The sequence below is a fragment of the Ranitomeya variabilis genome, chromosome 3, assembly GCF_051348905.1.
Source record: "Ranitomeya variabilis isolate aRanVar5 chromosome 3, aRanVar5.hap1, whole genome shotgun sequence".
In the NCBI taxonomy this organism is placed as follows: Eukaryota; Metazoa; Chordata; class Amphibia; order Anura; family Dendrobatidae; genus Ranitomeya; species Ranitomeya variabilis.
This window is the reverse complement of record NC_135234.1, coordinates 310,983,196-311,005,419: the sequence shown is the minus strand read 5'-3', so window position 1 is coordinate 311,005,419 and position 22,224 is coordinate 310,983,196. Positions and strand designations below refer to the sequence as shown.

The 22,224-nt window shown below is 46.2% G+C and overlaps 1 protein-coding gene across 5 annotated transcripts in view; it reads left to right on the top strand.

Annotated features, from left to right (window-relative positions):
- The window catches only part of LOC143815893 (arf-GAP with SH3 domain, ANK repeat and PH domain-containing protein 3-like), a 220,709-nt gene that overhangs the window by 49,082 nt on the left and 149,403 nt on the right, over nt 1-22,224 (top strand). For all 5 annotated transcript variants that reach the window (XM_077295633.1, XM_077295632.1, XM_077295631.1 and 2 more), the window contains one exon: nt 16,753-16,840. In XM_077295633.1, the coding sequence (XP_077151748.1) occupies nt 16,753-16,840 (88 nt within the window). The remainder of the gene's footprint in view (nt 1-16,752; nt 16,841-22,224) is intronic.

The following is a 22,224-nucleotide window of genomic DNA, read 5'->3' as shown; positions in this document are numbered from 1 at the left end:
ATAAATAGAATAGATTGTAATTTTTTTTTTTATTATTCTCTTCCAGATTTCTGGCAACCGAAGAGATACCGGCTTGGAATATCCACCCTGTCAGGAATAGTTGCGGACACCTGCCGGGCTTTGTGGAATGTACTCCGGGATGAGTTTATACCCCTCCCCACCTTGGACATGTGGATTGAAATTGCGGAAAAATTCTGGAGTGTGTGTGATTTCCCCAACTGTTTGGGAGCGGTGGATGGAAAGCACATCCGCATTATCAAACCAGCCAGAACAGGATCGGAGTACTTCAATTATAAAAAATATTTTTCTGTTGTGCTCATGGCAATAGCCGATGCAGACTGACGCTTCATCGCCGTGGACATTGGAGCTTTTGGCCGTGGCAACGATTCCCAGACTTTTAAGAACTCTGATATGGGCCGCCGTGTGTATGGCAAGAATTTTAATTTTCCACGGCCACGACCGCTCCCCAACACTCAAGGTCCACCGATGCCATTTGTTATGGTTGGTGATGAGGCCTTTCAGATGTGTGAAAACCTACTGAAGCCATATTCCAGTCGGGACTTGAACCACAATAAAAGGATTTTTAACTACAGACTGACCAGGGCACGAAGAACAGTAGAGTGTACCTTTGGGATTCTAGTCTCAAAATGGCGCATTCTTGCATCAGCCATTAATCTAAAAATGGAGACAGTCGACAAGGTGGTCAAAGCCTGTGTGGTTCTGCACAATTACATAATGACTAAGGAGCGGCCCATTATTGAACTGGATGAACCAGTTGCACACCCACTGCCCAATTACCAACATCACCCGCTGCGGTCAACAGCTGAAGTTGGCCACATGCGGAACCAATTTGCTGCCTTTTTTATTCGGATATTGGGCGTGTGTCATGGCAGGACAATGTTGTGTAAATGTCCTGTTGGGATTTTATCTGTACTAGTTATTTTCTAAAATGTTACTAATATTTCTCATTAATAAACTTTATTTTTTGGTGTCTTGATCGTGTCTCCTATGTCCTCTACAAACCAAGGCTGTCCTCACACTAGCTGTATTTGGTCTTTATTTCATATCAGTATTTGTTATCTAAAACCAGGAGTGGGTGATAATAGCTGAGGTGCTAGATATGTTATTATTATAATTTTCCTCTAATTGTTCGAATCCTTGTTTTGTCTTACAAATACTTATATAAAATACTGACCACATACTGCTAGTGTGACGGCAGCCATGTGGTTTTAGTGATAAGGTTGTTGACGTCATTGCGTCCTGATTCTGTTCTGCAGTATCCATTGGACACAGACTGAAGAGACAATAACTGTCATACAAAACAGATCTATACTCATCAAGTCAGGTGTCAGAAATAATGAATTCATGATGCACATATAACAGCCTCATGAATTCACTATTTCTGACACATGTACAGGTGAACATAGATATGCCGTGTATGACTGCCATCGTCCCTTCACTTTGTGTGAAATAGATTACGTACACAGAAGAGAAAATGGAGGTTATGCAAGGCAGTTCTCTACTCACCAGGTCAGGTGTCCTAACTAATGAGTTTGTGGACACCTGACCTGTTGAGTATAGTTTTGCATTTTATTTCCGCCATTTTCTCTTCACTCTGCAACACTAGTCACAGACTAAGCAGAAGGAAGAGATTATGGAGATAATACAAGTATTAATTTTTTGGCCCATCTCATATCTCTATACTAAAGACACACAAAGCTGCAGTCTTTTATTTACTAACTACTGTAGCTATGATGTGGCCAAAAAATTAAGTGTTCGGCGCACGGTGTGTGTTGACGGCGGCGAAATACACAAGTAAACCACACATAATTGGGGGCAAAAAACAATATTATAAATGTTGTTATACACAAAATTTTTATTTACTGCGCCTGCTTGGGGTAGAGTGATGTAAACGGGGGGGTGTGAAGCTGTGAGGCCTAACTAACTGTGGACGACGCAGAGGTGGCAGGAGAAGGGGCAATGAAACTTGTAGGGTCTGGTAGTTCGGGGATAGGGCTTGAAACATGAGAGGCTTGAGACGCACTGGAAGGGTGAGACAAACCTGACATTACAGACACACTGGGAGGTGAAGGGGGAGGAATACTAAGAGTCCGCTGTTTTTTTGTTTTTTTTTTCCTTTCTGGGATTGCCGGGTTCTGGGAAGCCTCGGTGGGCTCATATGTCGTGGCATGGTCGTGGTGGGTGACCTGTCAGGGTCCGGCTGCACTGTGCCAGAGTCCATAGTGCTCGTAGAGCGTGCAGCCATGCCAGAGTCCATAGTGCTCATAGAGCGTGTAGCCATGCCAGAGTCCATAGTGCTCGTAGAGCGTGCAGCCATGCCAGAGTCCATAGTGCTCGTAGAGCGTGCAGCCATGCCAGAGTCCATAGTGCTCGTAGAGCGTGCAGCCATGCCAAAGTCCATAGTGCTCGTAGAGCGTGCAGCCATGCCAGAGTCCATAGTGCTTGTAGAGCATGCTTCCATGCCAGAGTCCATAGTGCTCGTAGAGCGTGCAGCCATGCCAGAGTCCATAGTGCTCGTAGAGCGTGCAGCCATGCCAGAGTCCATAGTGCTCGTAGGGCGTGCACCCATAAAAGAGTCCATAGTGCTCGTAGAGCGTGCAGCCATAACAGAGTCCATAGCGCTTGTAGAGCGGAAGGCCATGCCAGGGTCCTGCTGTATTGTGGTGGTGGCGGTACGGAAGGCCATGCCTGGGTCCTGTTGCATTGTGGTGGTGGCAGTACAGAAGGCCATGCCTGGGTCCTGCTGCATCATGGTGTCAGTGGAGGAGGTCCAAGCAGGAGCAGCGGTTGTCATGGTGGCTTTGGGCTGTCCAACAGCACTCGGCATGGTGGTGGTGCTGTACTGGTGTCCGGCAGTGCTAGGAATAGAGGTGGCCGTGCAGTGGTATGCAGCAGAGGTCGGCATTGAGATTAATCGTGACAGTGAAGGCACAGGTGGATATGCCGCCACTGTCTGCTGAAAATACCGACTCTGCTGCATAGCCTGCACGTAAGCAGCATTGCAGGCCTGCATGGCACTAAGCTGGAGATCAGGAGTAAGGTGTTCCGGCATGCCCTGCTCAATTTGGTTAAAAAAAATGACGTGCTGGAATCTGGAGGTCAGCTTTTACTTGGTCAAGGCTTTTGGTGACCTCCTGGATATGTGTATTCATGTGGCTAAGGGAAATACCCATTCGGTCACCCAAAGCCTTGAGTCCTTCGTGAAAAATCGAGCTCAAGTGCAAAAACTTGGGCATGAGGGACCTGTCCGATGCCCTCTGCCGCTGCTGGGAGGAGCCCCAAAAAAAGGGGCAGTGGCAGAGGACTGGGAAAATGGAAGACCTGATGGACCAGCTTCCTGGTCTCCAGTTTGTGTGGCAGGCCCACTTGCTGCAGCGCTGCTGGATGGCTGGGACGTGTCCGTGGCAGTCTGATGAAGGACCGCTCCAGAACCTGGGCCAACAGTGCTGCTCCATGTGCTGTGAAAAAAGGAAAAGAAAAATTAATACCAAAAATTAACCAGACGCGAACTCCTGTGGAATAGAAACATACAGATTATGACAATACAACACAACCTAATGCACGGGAGAAATACTTACGTAAGGACCGGTCTTAAAAATGCCAGAACGCGATGGTATTTGTACTTTCTGATCCTTGCTCCTGAACCACTGGGAACACGGCTCTCTTTACCCATGTCCTTGTTGAAGTGGTCCTTCATCGAACGCCAATGTGTTTTGACTCTGGCCACTGTTGAAAAAACAAAACATAATGGTCAGACAATGGACTTTTGGCTGTGCTCACACAACTGTGTGTGATGAGAGAAACTCTTGAGAGTTTATCTCATCACACACAGTTGTATGAGCACGGCCAAGGTCTCTGCTGCTTCACACTGCATTGCAATACTTACCAAATGCATTTCGGACCCGAGTCGGGGCATTGTCCCAGCCATCCCACATCGCTTTGGCCACCTCATTCCATAGACGCCGGATCGTCACGTTGTCCGAGTGCTGTGGAACCCGGGTGTCCCACAACGGGACTCGCTCCTGGACCAGGGAGATGATTAGGTCATTTTCTATGAGGTCTTCATCCCGTTCTGGAACCTAAAAATTAAATAAAGACATTAATGTTGGATACATTAACATAAGGAAAAGAAAGAAAACAAAGGCTGAGAAATGGCATGAATAAGGAAAGTCAAGATACAAAAGGATTCCAGAAGAAAAATGTAAAGAAATAGGAATGTAAAGAAAGGAAGATTCAAGAATACTAAAGTGAGGATACAGTAAACAGTCAGCCTTGTATACGTACATGCTGCCGCCTTGCCACCCGACCGTGACTCCGCTGCTCCTACCCAGTCTCTGCCGCAGTTGAAGAAGTGCTCTAAAAAAATGAAAAACAAAAATTGTCATATGTGTAGATGTGACAGTGAATACTTACCAATCTGAGGAGGTGAGTACTCACTTCACTGACATGTTTGGCTTTAGAAGGCCCAGGACGTTGCTCCTCATCAGAAGAAGAAGACATTCTGATGCATGCAGAAAGAAAGAAATGGCAGAAATTAGGACATGTAGAGACAGAAAATAGAAAATAAAGGCATTGGCTAGGATATACTCACATTGTTCAGAGGCTTGTTTGCTCCAAGGTGCTGTGGTCTGTCTGCTCTGCATGGCTGTCTGCTGAGTAGTGACCTGCAAATGTCCACTCCCTCCCTTTATCACCTTGTATGTGGGGGGTGGCTTATCAGTGTCTAGACATGTTTTTCTCTGGTGCAACGCATGCGTTCACGAACGCAAGCAAATGCATGTGCCAAACCGCAGACGACGAAACGACGCATGCGTTGTCAAACGCGGCAAAAAGCAACCGATCGCAGACGCATGCGTCCCTAATGTTAAATATAGGAATACACAACGCATGTGGATATTTGCGGAAGAAACGCTGTGAACACAACCGCAAATGTGAAATCGGACATACACTGTCAGCCCCATATCATGTATTTCCCATGTTTTTTTTGTCTATTTTAAACTTGGGGATGTCTAATTGATATTTTCATATGTGTTTTTAAATGTTTTATTGTGTATGTTTAATGGTGTTTAATAAAGACGCGTTTATTTTCTATATTTAGGCTATGTGCACACGTTCAGGATTTTTAGCGGTTTTTAGTGTTTTTTCAGTCGTTTTCCGCTGAAAAAACGCTAAAAAAACACTTGCATAAGCATCCCATCATTTTTAATGCATTCCGCATTTTTTGTGCACATACTTCGTTTTTTTCCGCGGCGGAATCACATTCCGGAAAAAAACGCAGCATGTTCATTCACATAGGAATGCATTGATCCGCTTACTTCCCACATGTGGCTATGCCCACCATGCGGGAAATAAGCGGATCATGTGCGGTTGGTACCCAGGGTGGAGGAGAGGAGACTCTCCTCCAGGCCCTGGGGAACCATATACTGTACCTGTTAAAAAAAAAAAAAAAAGAACTGAAATAAAAAATCGTTATATTCTCACCTTCTGGCGGCCCCGGCAGCCTTCCCGCTCCTCGCGATGCTCCCGTTCCCAGTAATGCCTTGCGACAATGACCTGTGATGACGTAGCGGTCTCGCGAGACTGTTACGTCATCTGGGGTCATTGCCGCGAGGCATTACTGGGAACAGGAGCTGCCGGGAGCATCACAAGGAGCGGGAAGGCTGCGGGGGTCGCCAGAAGGTGAGAATATCATGATTTTTTTTATTTTTTTTTATTTTTAACATTAGATCTTTTTACTATTGATGCTGCATAGGCAGCATCAATAGTAAAAAGTTGGTCACACTTGTCAAACACTATGTTTGACAAGTGTGACCAACCTGTCAATCAGTTTTCCAAGCGATGCTACAGAACAGGAAGCATTGGGAGTCTTTACTAAAGTCTGTACCAGAAAACTGTAGATCAAGCTGTGCACCACTGTTGTGTTTTTTGGGCACTTTTTCCTCCTTGCGTGACAAAATGTATGGCCTACCATCAGGGAGGCGTGACTTAACGGGAAATGATGCACGGGCCGAAATGTGACAGCGTGCACTGAAATTGCACCAATACCTTGTTCAAACACATTGTGCTGCATTTTAACAATATCTAGTCTTAAGTGTTCACTTAGGCTTCTTTCACACCAGCGTCGGGCTCGGTCCGTCGCAGTGCGTCGGGCCGAGGTCCCCGACGCTAGCGCTGTCTCCGCCGCACAACGGGGGCAGCGGATGCATTTTTCCAGCGCATCCGCTGCCCCATTGTGAGGTGCGGGGAAGTGCGGGGAGGTGGGGGCGGAGTTCCGGCCGCGCATGTGCGGTCGGAAAAAGCGGACCGTCGGGAGCAAAAAAAGTGACATGTAACGTTTTTTGGTCCCGACGGTCCGCCACAACACGGCGCAACCGTCGCACGACGGTTGCGACGTGTGGCAATGCGTCGCAAATGCGTCGCTAATGTTAGTCAATGCTCAAAAAACGCATCCTGCAAGAACTTTTGCAGGATGCGTTTTTTCGGCAAAACGACGCATTTGCGACGTATTGCAGTTAACACTAGTGTGAAAGTAGCCTTAACGTGCAAGATTATTGAGAAAGAGCATTCCTAGAAACAATAGTTTCATGACAATCTTGCAATCTAAATAGGCTGCTGTTCACTCAATGAAAGAGCAGAACAGGACTTGCACTGGCGAGGACAATAGCAGCCTATATGCACTGATCAGTCTATTACAGATTGTCCAGTGCGCATCCTTATATGCAGCCTGTGTGAACAGACTACTGATTGGTACATATTTACCCATTTGTGGTTGTGTAACGCTGCCATTTGGTTCATTTAAATGAACCTTAAGAAGTAACCATCTTGTTAATTTTATATTTTGTAATAAAAAATACACATGCAAACAGGGACGCTTGGACGTACTGTAAAATTCAGCCCTGGCATTTGAAAGCACACAGGCCCTGTCTTGTTTCTCCAAACTAGGGTCTCTACTACTGTTACCCCTGCCTTCAGGAAATTAAGATTTACTACAAGCACTATATTTCCAATAATAGCACTATATAAGATTTAAAGGGAACCTGTCACCCTCAAAATCGAAGATGAACTAAGCCCACCGGCATCAGGGACTTATCTACAGCATTCTGTAATGCATTCTGTAATGCTATAGATAAGCCCCCGATGTATCCTGAAAGATGAGAAAAATAGGTTATATTATACTCACCCAGGGGCGGTCCCGCTGCTGTCCGGTCCGATGGGTGTCGCGGTCCGGGACCCCCTATCTTCATACGATGACGTCCTCTTCTCTTCTTCTTCTTGCCGGGCCTCTCTGACCTTTCCCTGCTCCTGCGCACTGCAGTACTTTGCTCTGCCCTCAACAGGGAAGATAAGTACGCGTGCACCGGAGCCGCGGCAGGAAGACAAGAGGACGTCATCGTAAGAAGATGGGAGGCCCTGGACTGCGTCACCCATGGGACCAGAACCACAGCGGGACCGCCCCTGGGTGAGTATAATCTAACCTCTTTTTCTCATCTTTCAGGATACATTGGGGGCTTATCTACAGACTTACAGAATGCATTAGAGAATGCTGTAGATAAGCCCCTGATGCCGGTGGGCTTAGCTCATCTTTGATTTTGGGGGTGACAGGTTCACTTTAATAATAATACTGATGTAATAATATTACAGTATAACAAATAGAACCAGATTATAACCGAATATTAGCTGCATACTGTATATAGTAGTGTTAGTACCACCATATTGACTGTTAACCAAAACCACTCTGAAAGGGCTGATATTACCACCATACTGTGACCATATAATGTTAATATCTTTTTTTACAGAAGTGCAAGAAAGAATCTTTATGTTGGGCTATGTCTGTATTTTAACAATAAATGTGTCTTTACTGTGCTTTGTGGAATATAATCTGAATGTGGGAATAGCTATTTAAATAACTGAGCCTGGTGCAATGAATAAATGTAAACACACCCTTATAAATGTATAATACTTGGCAAAATATGCTTAGCATGGCATTGTATGCAGAACACTTATATGCTATTTATACACTATGGCCAGAGGAAAAATGCAGGTGTATGCTTGTTCCAGTGCCATTATTCATTAGTAGTTGGGTGCTTATATTCACAAATGCATTGTTCATGGCATTCATCAAATAAACATAAATTTGCAAAGCTTGAGGCCATAGATGATGTTGCAACAGGCTATAGAAATATAAAGAGGCTCTATATAGGGTGAGTACATGCAGCACAAAGACTCTAAGAGGTCTTACGGTTGGAGAGACTCACGTTTGTGTTGTTCATATATATAAAGACAACACTATTTGAAGTGGAGAGTACTGCTGATGCCAACCTTTTTGGAGACCACGAAGACTTATTGTGTCAGGAATCATTGGCCAATACGAAAAACAGTCACAATGGAAGTAGGGGGCTCCAAAGGTGTCAATGGGTTATATATTGTTACCAGCTGAAGAGCCCGGCGTTGCCTGGGCATAGTAAATATCTGTGGTTAGTTATAGTACCTCACTCCTCTTATTTTCACCCTCACTCCTCTCATTCCCCCTCACTCCTCTCATTCCCCCCTACACTTGTCATTTCGACCTCACATCTATCATTTTCCGATCACTCCACTATTTTCCCTCACTCCTCTCATTTTGCACTCACACCTTTTCATTTTCACCTCACACCTCTCATTTTCCCCTCAGTATATACATGTTTGTCATCTCCCTTATATATAGTATACACCTGTATGTCATCTCCTGTATATAGTATATTCCTGTATGTCATCTCCCCTGTATATAGTATATACCTGTATGTAATCTCCTCCTGTATATAGTATATACCTGTGTGTCATCTCACCTATATATAGTATATATCTGTGTGTCATCTCCTCCTGTATATAGTATATACCTGCTGTATGTCATCTCCTGTATATTGTATATACCTATGTGTCATCTCCTCCTGTATATAGTATATACCTGCTGTATGTCATCTCCTCCTCTATATACCTGTGTCATCTCCTCTTTTATATAGTATATACCTGTATGTCATCTCCTCCTGTATATAGTATATACGTGTGTCATCTCCTCCTGTATATAGTATATACCTGTAAGTCATCTCCTCCTGTATATAGTAAATACCTGTGTGTCATCTGCTCCTGTATATAGTATATACCTGTGTGTCATCTCCTCCTGTATATATATTATGTACCTGTTTGTCATCTCCTCCTGTATATAGTATATACCTGTGTGTCATCTCCTCCTGTATATAGTATATACCTGTGTGTCATCTGCTCCTGTATATAGTATATACGTGTGTCATCTCCCCTGTATATAGTATATACCTGTGTCATCTCCTCCTGTATATAGTATATACCTGTATGTCATCTCCTCCTGTATACAGTATATACCTGTATGTCATCTCCTCCTGTATATAGTATATTGTCATGATCTCTGCAGGCAGAGATCATAGCAAGCCTATAGAGGGACAAGCTCTCGGAAGATGGAACTATACTGACCATGAACTAAGCCTGCCGCGCAACTAGAAATAGCCAGGTAGCATTTCCTATTTATCGCTAGATGCCCAGCTCTGGCCTAAGACCTAAATAGCTAGCAGAGGGAAATATAAGACCTGGCTCACCTCTAGAGAAATATTCCAAAGAAGACAGTAGCCCCCCACATATAATGACGGTGAGTTCAGATGAAACAACAAACGCAGCAGGAAAATAGTCTTAGCAAATTTGAGGTCCGCTTACTAGATAGCAGAAGACAGATAGTATACTTTCATGGTCAGCAGAAAAACACTAACAAAACACCATCCAGAGATTACCTTAAACTCTGGCATTAACTCATAACGCCAGAGTAGCAATCCCTGATCAACGAGAGCTTTCCAGACACAGTAACAAAACTTCAGCTGTGAACTGGAACAAGTAGGCAAAACAAAACATGGACAAAAGTCCAACTTATCTAGAAGTTGTCTAGAAGCAGGAACAAGCACTGAGAGGCATCAGATAACATTGTTGACCGGCAAGAAACCACCAGAGAAATGAGCTTAAATAGCGACACCCACTACTGATGGAATCAGGTGAAACAGGAAAGAGGATGACAAGTCCAATTCCACAAGCGGCCACCGGGGGAGCCCAGAATCCAAATTCACAACAGTACCCCCCCCTCAAGGAGGGGGCACCGAACCCTCACCAGATCCACCAGGGCGACCAGGATGAGCCCTATGGAAGGCACGAACAAGATCAGAAGCATGAACATCAGATGCATTGACCCAAGAATTATCCTCCTGGCCGTAACCCTTCCAGTTGACCAGATACTGGAGTTTCCGTCTGGAAACACGAGAGTCCAAAATTTTCTCCACAACGTACTCCAACTCACCCTCAACCAACACCGGAGCAGGAGGCTCAACTGAAGGTACAACAGGTACCTCATACCTGCGCAATAACGACCGATGAAAAACGTTATGAATGGAAAAGGACGCAGGGAGGTCCAAACGGAAAGAAACAGGATTAAGAATCTCCAATATTCTATAAGGGCCGATGAACCGAGGTTTAAACTTAGGAGAAGAGACCCTCATAGGGACAAAACGAGAAGACAACCACACTAAATCTCCAACACAAAGCCGAGAACCAACACGACGATGACGGTTGGCAAAACGCTGAGTCTTCTCCTGGGACAACTTCAAATTGTCCATAACCTGCCCCCAGATGTGATGCAATCTCTCCACCACCGCATCCACTCCAGGACAATCCGAGGATTCCACCTGACCGGAGGAAAATCGAGGGTGAAACCCCGAATTACAGAAAAACGGGGACACCAAGGTGGAAGAACTGGCCCGATTATTGAGGGCGAACTCTGCCAATGGTAAAAAAGCAACCCAATCATCCTGGTCAGCAGAGACAAAACACCTCAGATATGTCTCAAGGGTCTGATTAGTCCGCTCGGTCTGGCCATTAGTCTGAGGGTGAAAAGCAGATGAAAAAGACAAATCTATGCCCATCCTAGCACAGAATGCCCGCCAAAATCTAGACACAAATTGGGTACCTCTGTCAGAAACAATATTCTCAGGAATACCGTGCAATCGGACAACATTCTGAAAAAACAGAGGAACCAACTCAGAAGAAGAAGGCAACTTGGGCAGAGGAACCAAATGGACCATTTTAGAGAAACGGTCACAGACCACCCAGATGACAGACATCTTCTGGGAAACAGGCAGATCTGAAATAAAATCCATCGAGATGTGTGTCCAAGGCCTCTTAGGAATAGGCAAGGGCAACAGCAGTCCGCTAGCCCGAGAACTACAAGACTTGGCCCGAGCACAAACGTCACATGACTGCACAAAGACTCGCACATCTCGTGACAGAGAAGGCCACCAGAAGGATCTTGCCACCAAATCCCTGGTACCAAAAATTCCGGGATGACCTGCCAATGCAGAAGAATGTACCTCAGAGATGACTCTGCTGGTCCAATCATCCGGAACAAACAGTCTATCAGGCGGACAACGATCCGGTCTATCCGCCTGAAACTCTTGCAAGGACCGCCGCAGATCAGGAGAAACGGCCGACAAAATTACTCCCTCCCTAAGGATACCTGTGGGTTCAGAATTACCAGGAGAGTCCGGGTCAAAACTCCTAGAAAGGGCATCTGCCTTAACATTCTTAGAACCCGGTAGGTATGACACCACAAAATTAAAGCGAGAAAAAAATAAAGACCAGCGCGCCTGTCTAGGATTCAGGCGTCTGGCAGTCTCAAGATAAATCAAATTTTTGTGGTCAGTCAATACCACCACCTGATGCCTAGCCCCCTCGAGCCAATGGCGCCACTCCTCAAACGCCCACTTCATGGCCAAAAGCTCCCGATTCCCAACATCATAATTCCGCTCTGCGGGCGAAAATTTGCGAGAAAAGAAGGCACAAGGCCTAATGACGGAGCAGTCGGAACCTTTCTGCGACAACACTGCCCCAGCTCCGATCTCCGAAGCGTCAACCTCAACCTGAAAAGGCAGATTCACATCAGGCTGACGCAACACAGGGGCAGAGGCAAAACGGCGCTTAAGCTCCTGAAAGGCCTCTACAGCATGAGGGGACCAATTAGCAACATCAGCGCCTTGTCTGGTCAAATCAGTCAGTGGTTTAACGACATCCGAAAAACCAGCAATAAATCGGCGGTAAAAGTTGGCAAAGCCCAAAAATCTCTGAAGACCCTTAAGAGAGGAGGGCTGAGTCCAGTCACAAATAGCTTGCACCTTGACGGGATCCATCTCAATGGAAGAGGGAGAAAAAATATACCCCAAAAAGGAAATTTTCTGGACCCCAAAAACGCACTTAGACCCCTTAACACATAAAGAATTAGACCGCAGAACCTGAAAAACTCTCCTGACCTGCTGGACATGAGAGTCCCAGTCATCAGAAAAAATCAGAATATCATCCAGATATATTATCATAAACTTATCCAGAAAATCGCGGAAAATATCATGCATAAAAGACTGGAAAACTGAAGGGGCATTAGAAAGACCAAAAGGCATGACCAAATACTCAAAGTGGCCCTCGGGCGTATTAAATGCGGTCTTCCACTCCTCCCCCTGCCTGATCCGCACCAAATTATACGCCCCACGAAGATCAATTTTAGAGAACCACTTAGCACCCTCTATACGAGCAAACAAATCAGTAAGCAATGGCAATGGGTATTGATACTTAACAGTGATCTTATTCAGAAGCCGATAATCAATACATGGTCTCAAAGAGCCGTCTTTTTTCGAGACAAAGAAAAACCCAGCTCCCAAGGGAGAAGAAGATGGACGAATATGTCCCTTTTCCAAAGACTCCTTTATATATTCCCGCATAGCAGCATGTTCCGGCACAGACAAATTAAACAAACGACCCTTTGGATATTTACAACCCGGTATCAAATCTATGGCACAATCGCACTCACGGTGCGGAGGTAACGACCCAAGCTTGGGTTCGTCAAAGACGTCTTGATAATCAGAGAGGAACTCAGGGACTTCAGAGGGAATGGACGATGAAATAGAAACCAAAGGTACGTCCCCATGAATACCCTTACATCCCCAGCTCAACACAGACATTGCTCTCCAGTCCAAGACTGGGTTGTGAGACTGCAACCATGGCAATCCCAGTACCAAATCGTCATGTAAATTATACAGCACCAGGAAACGAATAATCTCCTGGTGATCCGGATTGATACGCATGGTTACTTGTGTCCAGTATTGTGGTTTATTATTAGCCAATGGGGTGGAGTCAATCCCCTTCAGAGGAATAAGAGTCTCCAAAGGCTCTAAATCAAAACCACAACGATTGGCAAAGGACCAATCCATAAGACTCAGAGCGGCGCCAGAGTCAACATAGGCGTCCGTGGCAATGGATGACAAAGAGCAAATCAGGGTTACAGACAAAATAAACTTAGACTGAATGGTGCCAATGGAAACAGACTTATCAAGCTTCTTTGTACGCCTAGAGCATGCCGATATAACATGAGTAGAATCCCCACAATAGAAACACAATCCATTCTTCCGTCTAAAATTCTGTCGCTCGCTCCTGGACAGAATTCTATCACACTGCATACTTTCTGGCGTTTTTTCCATAGACACCGCCAGATGGTGCACCGGTTTGCGCTCCCGCAGACGCCTATCAATCTGAATAGCCATTGTCATGGACTCATTCAGACCTGCAGGCAAAGGGAACCCCACCATAACATCCTTAACGGCATCAGATAGACCTTCTCTGAAAGTTGCCGCCAAGGCGCACTCATTCCACTGAGTAAGCACAGACCATTTACGGAATTTTTGACAGAAAACTTCAGCTTCGTCTTGCCCCTGAGATAGTGCCATCAAAGTTTTTTCTGCCTGAAGTTCCAAATGAGGTTCCTCATAAAGCAAGCCCAAGGCCAGAAAAAACGCATCCACATCGCGTAACGCAGGATCCCCTGCTGGCAATGAGAAGGCCCAATCTTGAGGGTCACCCCTGAGCAAGGAAATCACAATCCTAACCTGCTGAGCAGGGTCTCCAGCTGAACGAGACTTCAGGGACAAATAAAGCTTACAATTATTTCGGAAATTCTGGAAGCTAGCTCTATTCCCTGTGAAGAACTCCGGCAAAGGAATTCTCGGCTCAGATACCGGAGCATGTACCACAAAATCTTGTAAATTTTGTACTTTCGTAATGAGATTATTCAAACCCGCAGTTACACTCTGGAGATCCATTATTGTCAGGTGCACACAGAGCATACAGAGATTAGAAGGAGAGAGAGAAAAAAGACTGCAGCAAGGCAGACTGGAGGAAAAAAAAAAAAAAAAAAATTCCAGCAGACTTCTTATAACTCTCCTTTCTCAACCTGGGTCTTTAACACTTTACTGGCCGGTCAAACTGTCATGATCTCTGCAGGCAGAGATCATAGCAAGCCTATAGAGGGACAAGCTCTCGGAAGATGGAACTATACTGACCATGAACTAAGCCTGCCGCGCAACTAGAAATAGCCAGGTAGCATTTCCTATTTATCGCTAGATGCCCAGCTCTGGCCTAAGACCTAAATAGCTAGCAGAGGGAAATATAAGACCTGGCTCACCTCTAGAGAAATATTCCAAAGAAGACAGTAGCCCCCCACATATAATGACGGTGAGTTCAGATGAAACAACAAACGCAGCAGGAAAATAGTCTTAGCAAATTTGAGGTCCGCTTACTAGATAGCAGAAGACAGATAGTATACTTTCATGGTCAGCAGAAAAACACTAACAAAACACCATCCAGAGATTACCTTAAACTCTGGCATTAACTCATAACGCCAGAGTAGCAATCCCTGATCAACGAGAGCTTTCCAGACACAGTAACAAAACTTCAGCTGTGAACTGGAACAAGTAGGCAAAACAAAACATGGACAAAAGTCCAACTTATCTAGAAGTTGTCTAGAAGCAGGAACAAGCACTGAGAGGCATCAGATAACATTGTTGACCGGCAAGAAACCACCAGAGAAATGAGCTTAAATAGCGACACCCACTACTGATGGAATCAGGTGAAACAGGAAAGAGGATGACAAGTCCAATTCCACAAGCGGCCACCGGGGGAGCCCAGAATCCAAATTCACAACAGTATATACCTGTGTGTCATCTCCCCTGTATATAGTATATATGTGTGTGTCATCTCCCCTGTATATAGTATATACCTGTGTGTCATCTCCTCCTGTATATAGTATATATCTGTGTGTCATCTTCTCCTGTATTAGACCTCGTTCACACGTTATTTGCTCAGTATTTTTACCTCAGTATTTGTAGGCTAAATTGGCAGCCTGATAAATCCCCAGCCAACAGGAAGCCCTCCCCCCTGGCAGTATATATTAGCTCACACATACACATAATAGACAGGTCATGTGACTGACAGCTGCCGTATTTCCTATATGGTACATTTGTTGCTCTTGTAGTTTGTCTGCTTATTAATCAGATTTTTATTTTTGAAGGATAATACCAGACTTGTGTGTGTTTTAGGGCGAGTTTCATGTGTCAATTTGTGTGTGTTGAGTTGCGTGTGGCGACATGCATGTAGCGACTTTTGTGAGATGAGTTTTATGTGGTGACATGCGTGTGGCAAGTTTTTGTGTGTCGAGTTGCATGTGACAGGTTAGTGTAGCAAGTTGTGTGCAGCAAGTTTTGCGCATGGCGAGTCTTGCGCGTGGCGAGTTTTATGTGTGGTGCGTTATGAGTATGTGCAAGTTTTGTGTGAGGCAACTTTTGCATGTGTTGCAACTTTTGTGCATGTGGCAATTTTTCCGCGTGTGCAAGTTTTGCACGTGTGGCGAGTTTTGCGTGAGCCTAGTTTTGCATGTGGCGAGTTTTGCATGTGGAGAGTTTTGCGCGTGTGGCGAGTTTAGCGTGTGCCTAGTTTTGCATGTGGCGAGTTTTGCATGTGCCGAGTTTTGCACGGCGACTTTTGTGTTTCGACTTTTATGTGGCGAGGTTGGTGTATGTGTGGTGAAATGTGTGCTGAGGGTGGTATATGTGTTCAAGCACGTGGTAGTGTGTGGCGCATTTTGTGTGTGTGTTCATATCCCCGTGTGTGGTGAGTATCCCATGTCGGGGCCCCACCTTAGCAACTGTACGGTGTATATATTCTTTGGCGCCATCACTCTCATTCTGTAAGTCCCCCTTGTTCACATCTGGCAGCTGTCAATTTGCCTCCAACACTTTTCCTTTCACTTTTTCCCCATTATGTAGATGAGGGAAAAATTGTTTGGTGAATTGGAACGCGCGGGGTTAAAATTTCGCCTAACAACATAGCCTATGACGCTCTCAGGGTCCAGACGTGTGACTGTGCAAAATGTTGTGGCTATAGCTGCGACAGTGCAGATGCCAATCCCGGACATACACACACACACATTCAGCTTTATATATTAGATTGTTGTCTAAAATTAGCTGTTCATGGGCTGACTAATAGGAGCACATTCATGGAATCTGTTTACTGACCTGTTAAATTGTTTTGTTTGTAAAAAAAAATATATGGCGGAATTGTTGCAGAAATTACCTCTGTCCTCTGAATGGAGTGAGCAGGAGGACTGAAACAGTGAGTTGTCGGATGCTTGTAATGCAATGATGGCGCCAGGAAGGCAGTAATAAAGAAATTTGCTGTACATAAAAAGTGCCTCTACTTTTTATTGAAGTGCAGTAACACACACTTAGTTTCCCAGTAATAAATGAAACGTGCTTTTTCATGAGATTACATTTAGTTTACTCATGATAGTGTTCTGCTTCTTACTTGCAGATTAATCGGCCTCCAACTAAAATTAAGTTGCTGACATGTCAAGTGCGGCCAAATGTTGAGGACAAAAGAAGCTTCTATTTAATCACACGTAAGTTATGGAACTCGGATAATTCATTTCAACTTGTATGGACTTGTGCATGACGCTGTGCACTGAGATTTATACACATGATGGGAAAGTAGCAGGAAAAGAGAACATGTTTTGTCTCCATTACTGTGATGTAAGTTCAACAAAAAGTCGTAGTTATGTGTTACCAACCCTCCCCTGTGAACTATTGGAGGAGAATGGTGATTGTGTTCTGGGTTTTAGTTGTAGAGCCCAACAGACTGCAGAATAACTCATGCTATGATCATATTGCACTGCATGGACTGGCGGCACCTCTCCTGACCTGAGCATGACCGCGTGATGTATTTCTATGCAGCTGTGAAGCTCAGGTCAAGAGAGCAGACAGCCAGTACGAGGATTGCAATGCGATCATCACACAAGTTATACGGCGGATATGGGTTAAATCTGCGCTGCCGGCAGAAAAGTGATTAGTCTGAAATCCAAGAACTTTGTTTATTGGTCAATGCGTTTCGAAGTGTCACATTTTTTCATCAGGACAAACCACAGTGTGTCCTATGGGTTGTCCTGATGAAGAAGTGTGACAGCTCAAAATGTGTTGACCCATAAACCACATTCTTGGATTCCTGACTCCTCATCACTTTTCCGCAGACAGCGCAGATTTATCTCATTTTACTCCAATCCTTGAACAGTTTTTTGTGACAGAAACACTTTAAAAAAAACTGCAAAAAAACACCTGGGCCTCTTCCAGTTGGTTTTTAACCTACCCATTGACTTGTATTGTAAAGTATTGTGCATCTTTTTTGTGGAAAATGCCTGAAGAATGTAGCAGTTAATTTGCTTAAACACTGGGTGTCTTTTGAAAGCCTGAGCATATGAGCAGCAAGTCGTTTTTGCATAGAAATAAATATTAATCCCATAATCCAAAATTAAATTGGCAATAGCACTTCATTCATAAATGCTTACATAGGTTACCTAATGACGTATGAAGTGACACAAAAAAAACTGGAATAAAATTTAATCTTTATTGACATAATGTTAAAAATATTATAAATTTAAAAAGACAGAGAGATGGAACAAATTGAACCTCCAAAAAATCAGGGTGTGGCACAAAAAAAGGAAAATTGATGTTTTTTGTAATCTATCTGCACATGAAAAATATTTTTGAAATTTATCTGTACATAAAAAAATGTCATCAAGAATCAGGTATGTGGACTTATATAAAAACGGGTGGACCCACAGGCGTCTCTTATTTTCCCTATATAGTCCTTACTATATACCATAGAAATAAATATGTGAATTCTTGAGAGCATTTTGTTTGCGTTTTTTCTGGCATTGCAGAAAATCGCAAAACAAGACATACAAACATAGTTTCCAGAAAGGCCGTACTGGGCCCCTGGCCATTAGGGGAGGCCGCCATGACAGGGGAGCGTGCGACGTAAGTGAGCTTATTAGGACTGCTGGGGGTTACAAGGTTAAAGGAGCTGAGGGGAGGGGAAGAGTTTTTTGAATTTGAAAGGGAAGGAGGGGTTATGGGCAGGGGGGGACCTTATAAAAAGGGGTGGCCACGTGAGTGGGGCAACCATTTTGGGTACTCACCGGCCATAGACGAAAGCTCCAGAGTACTCACCACGATGGATGTGGAGGCCTTACTGCAGCAGTTGAGGGACGCAGCGGGCACTCAGGGCGCAGACTGGCTGCAGGCTTCGGTTTCCAGCCTGCTCCAGGGGTCGGTAGCCGGAGCCTCCATCGCTCCTCCAGCAGGACGCCGGCCGCGGAGGTCCCGTCCTCCGGCGCGCTTAAGCCCTGAGGCAACCCCCCGGGTCTGGCGCCGCATTAGGAGCCCCTCCAGGGACCCTCCAGCCGGGGCTGGCGGGCGCACTCCCCCTGCCCCTCGCCCACAGGCTGGGAGGAATCCTTCCACTAGGCGGGACCCACAACAGGGGCCGGGTTCCCCCCCCGCGGCACAGAGGCGTCGGGATTCAGGCCGGGAGCGGCAGATGCCAGCGGCCCGGCTGGCCCTGCTCGGCGTGGAGGAGCGCGAGGAGCCAGGGGACGGGCCCCCATGCGGAGGAGATCCAGCGGCCGGCAGTCGGCCGGCCTGTCTTCAAGTGCGCCGCGGAGAGTGGCACAGGACGGACAGCAGGGACGGGACACAGCGAGAGCGGCTTCGGTGAGAGGCGGGCAGCAGTCGGCTGCCTCAGTCAGCAGCGCTGCGGCGTCACCACACGGCCGGAGTCTCAGGCAAGATGGCGCCGCAGCAGGGAGCTCGGCGTCACGTGATCAAGATCTTCATCAAGATGGCGCCGCATCCTGGAGTTCTGCATCTGTAATCCAGGACACAGGACATCCCCAAGATGGCGGCGCCCTGTGGACAGCGGCGGCAGCTCCGAGGGGCCCTGCCACTATCGCCGGTTTGCCTGCTTCTGGCGGTGGGCAGCTGGTGAGGCAGGTTGACCCGGGAGCTGCGGAGCCAGCGGCATCCAGACCCAGCATGGAACCAGCACTCCTTCATCAGGATCCAGGATCTTCGGCTGCTGGGTTCACAGCACCCAGGCAGCCAGGTGAGAGCCAGCAGTTTTCTATATTTAACCCCTGCTTAGCTCCTAATGAGGTTAGGGACCGGGAGGCAGTTATGGGGGGTGCTAGTGGGGGGATGAGTTTAATATTACATGGCCTTAGAGATTTGGCTAGAATATGGTATGGGGGTCCTCTTGGGGTAGGGTCACCTACAGCGGCTTGGCTAGGGAGCGCAGAAAGGGCGACAGGTATAGGTGTGCTATCAGACACTGAGGTGCTTTCGCAGGGTGGAGGCCGGGGTACATCAGGCTCAGCTGCGTCAGGGGGAGGCAGCAACGAAGCAGAAAGGGGGTCTGGGTCAGACGATTTGGGAAGCGGGGCCCAGAATGCAGGGGCTAGCAAAGAGAAGGAAAACGAGGAGGCGGTGCGTCTGGACGATTCAGCAAGGAGCGAGGTATATGTGTGCTTTGAGGGGCCGCTGGGGTCACATTTGAAGGGGGAGGTGAAAGAAAAGATTTGGAAAGGGGACTATGTGGATATCTTTTCATTGTTACCGTTAGAGAGATTCAATCATGATAGGTTACGGAGAGATGATTCAAAAAAAGAGGACGAAGAAAAGAGGAGGTACCGTCTGATCCCTCGTTCTTTTTCGAATTGGTTGCAAGCTTTTGCTATATTGGCGAGCATCATAGGGGAGAAGGCACCGGAAAATTGTTCCGGTCTCTTTTGCTACATGGATGCAATTGGGGAAGCTTACAGGGTGTATGGAGGGCAAGGCTGGCTGCGATATGACGAGCAGTTTAGGCAGCGTAAAGCAGTCCGCTCGAGCATACGTTGGGACCATAAAGACATTGCGTTATGGATGAGGGTTATGGCACCGGCTAGAGCAAACCAAGTAAATCAGCCATTTCAAGGGGGCGCCGGGAGTTCAGGGCAGTCGGGACACTCGGTCGCAATGCAGAAGAGACTGTGTTTTTCCTTTAATGAGGGGACCTGTAGGTTTGGGAGCAAGTGTAAGTTCAAGCATGAATGTTCAACTTGTGGGGGCACACATGGGGCAACCAGATGTTTCAGAGGGGGGAAAACAAGAGGCGGGGACGTTGCTGAAAAAAGGGGAGACGCCGGTGCGACTGGACGCGATGGAGGCGTATCTAAATAGATACCCTGATGTAGCAGCAGCGTCACTTTTGAGGGAGGGTTTTGGTTACGGCTTCAAAATTCCATTTATTGAGCAAGATGTTTGTTTGTCGAAAAAGAATTTAAAGTCGGCATTGCAGTTTCCCAATGTAGTTTCTGAGAAGTTAAAAAAAGAGGTTGATTTAGGACGGATGGCAGGACCTTTTGCAGTGGCTCCGATCAGTAATCTGAGAGTGTCACCGCTCGGAGTGGTTCCAAAAAAGGAACCTAACAAGTTCAGGCTTATTCATCACTTGTCATTCCCGAAAGGTCTGTCAGTGAATGATGGGATTGACCCCCAACTGTGTGCGGTTTCTTACATGTCGTTCGACGCAGCAATGAATTTGGTACGGCTATGTGGTAGGGGGGCTCTGATGGTGAAGACGGATATTGAAGCGGCTTTCCGCCTGTTGCCAGTACATCCTGAGAGTATGCACTTGTTGGGGTGTTTTTGGGACGGAGGTTTTTTCATTGATCGGTGTCTTCCCATGGGCTGTTCGCTATCATGTGCTTACTTTGAGGCTTTTAGTACATTCTTAGAATGGGTCGTTAAGGATGTATCTGGTTTGAGTTATTGCTTACATTACCTCGATGATTTCATGTTTGTGGGCCCACCGCAGTCTGCAATTTGCTCGATTTTGCTTCGCACGATGGAGAGGGTAGCTCAAGGATTCGGAGTTCCTTTGGCGGCGGAAAAGACTGTCGGGCCAATGACCACGCTGAGTTTTCTAGGCATAGAAATTGACACCATAGCGATGGAATGCAGATTGCCTGAGGACAAGGTAGTTGCTTTTCGGGAGGAGGTTCAGAAAGCATGTACACGGCGTAAGATAACGCTGCACGATTTACAATCTTTGCTGGGCAAGCTGAACTTTGCTTGCAGGATTATGCCGATGGGCCGTCCATTTTGTCGGCGTTTGTCTTTGGCTACGGTGGGAGTGAAATCTCCTCTGCACTTCATCAGATTGACGAGGGATTTGAAGCAGGACTTGAAGATATGGGCCCTTTTCTTGGAGGACTATAATGGCAGATCCATCTGGATTCAAACAGTTGAGAATGCGGTGGATTTAGGTTTTTGCATTAACGTGAGCGAAATGTGTGGTTTCAATGTGCAATATTGCGGTCAGAGCGTAGTGGCGGAGTGGCCACCTAGGTGGCGTGAGCAAGGCTTGTTGCAAAATCGGGTTTTGCTACAATTATTTCCTCGAGTAGTGGCATTATCAGTTTGGGGTGGAATGGTGATGAACAAAAAAATCTGTTTTTCTTGCAAACACGTGGGCGTTGTGGAGGCCATCAATACGCTATCTGCAGCATCTACGGAAGTGGTCAGGGTACTGCAGCATCTGGTGTTCCTGGGCCTCAAGTTTAATTTGTGGATTGTGGCAGATGGCAAGGCAACTATGCCTACTAACGTTGATGATGTCTTTTTCCATCCACAGTGGCATCAGTCTCAAGGGCTGAGACCTTGCTTGGATTCGGCGGGCCAGGATTGTCCAGCGGAAATGTGGAACCTGCCCTTCGGGCTGTAAGGGAGTTGTTTGCTAGATCACTATCGGATAGGTCTTGGTCGCAGTACAATCAAGCTTGGAGCACATGGGTGAATTGGAAGGGGTCATATGGGGCTGGTATGGACGATGAGCATAAGCTGTTGTTGTTAGTAGGACATGTATGGGAGTCGGGTTGGTCAGTGTCCAAGATGAGTAAGTTCCTAGCTG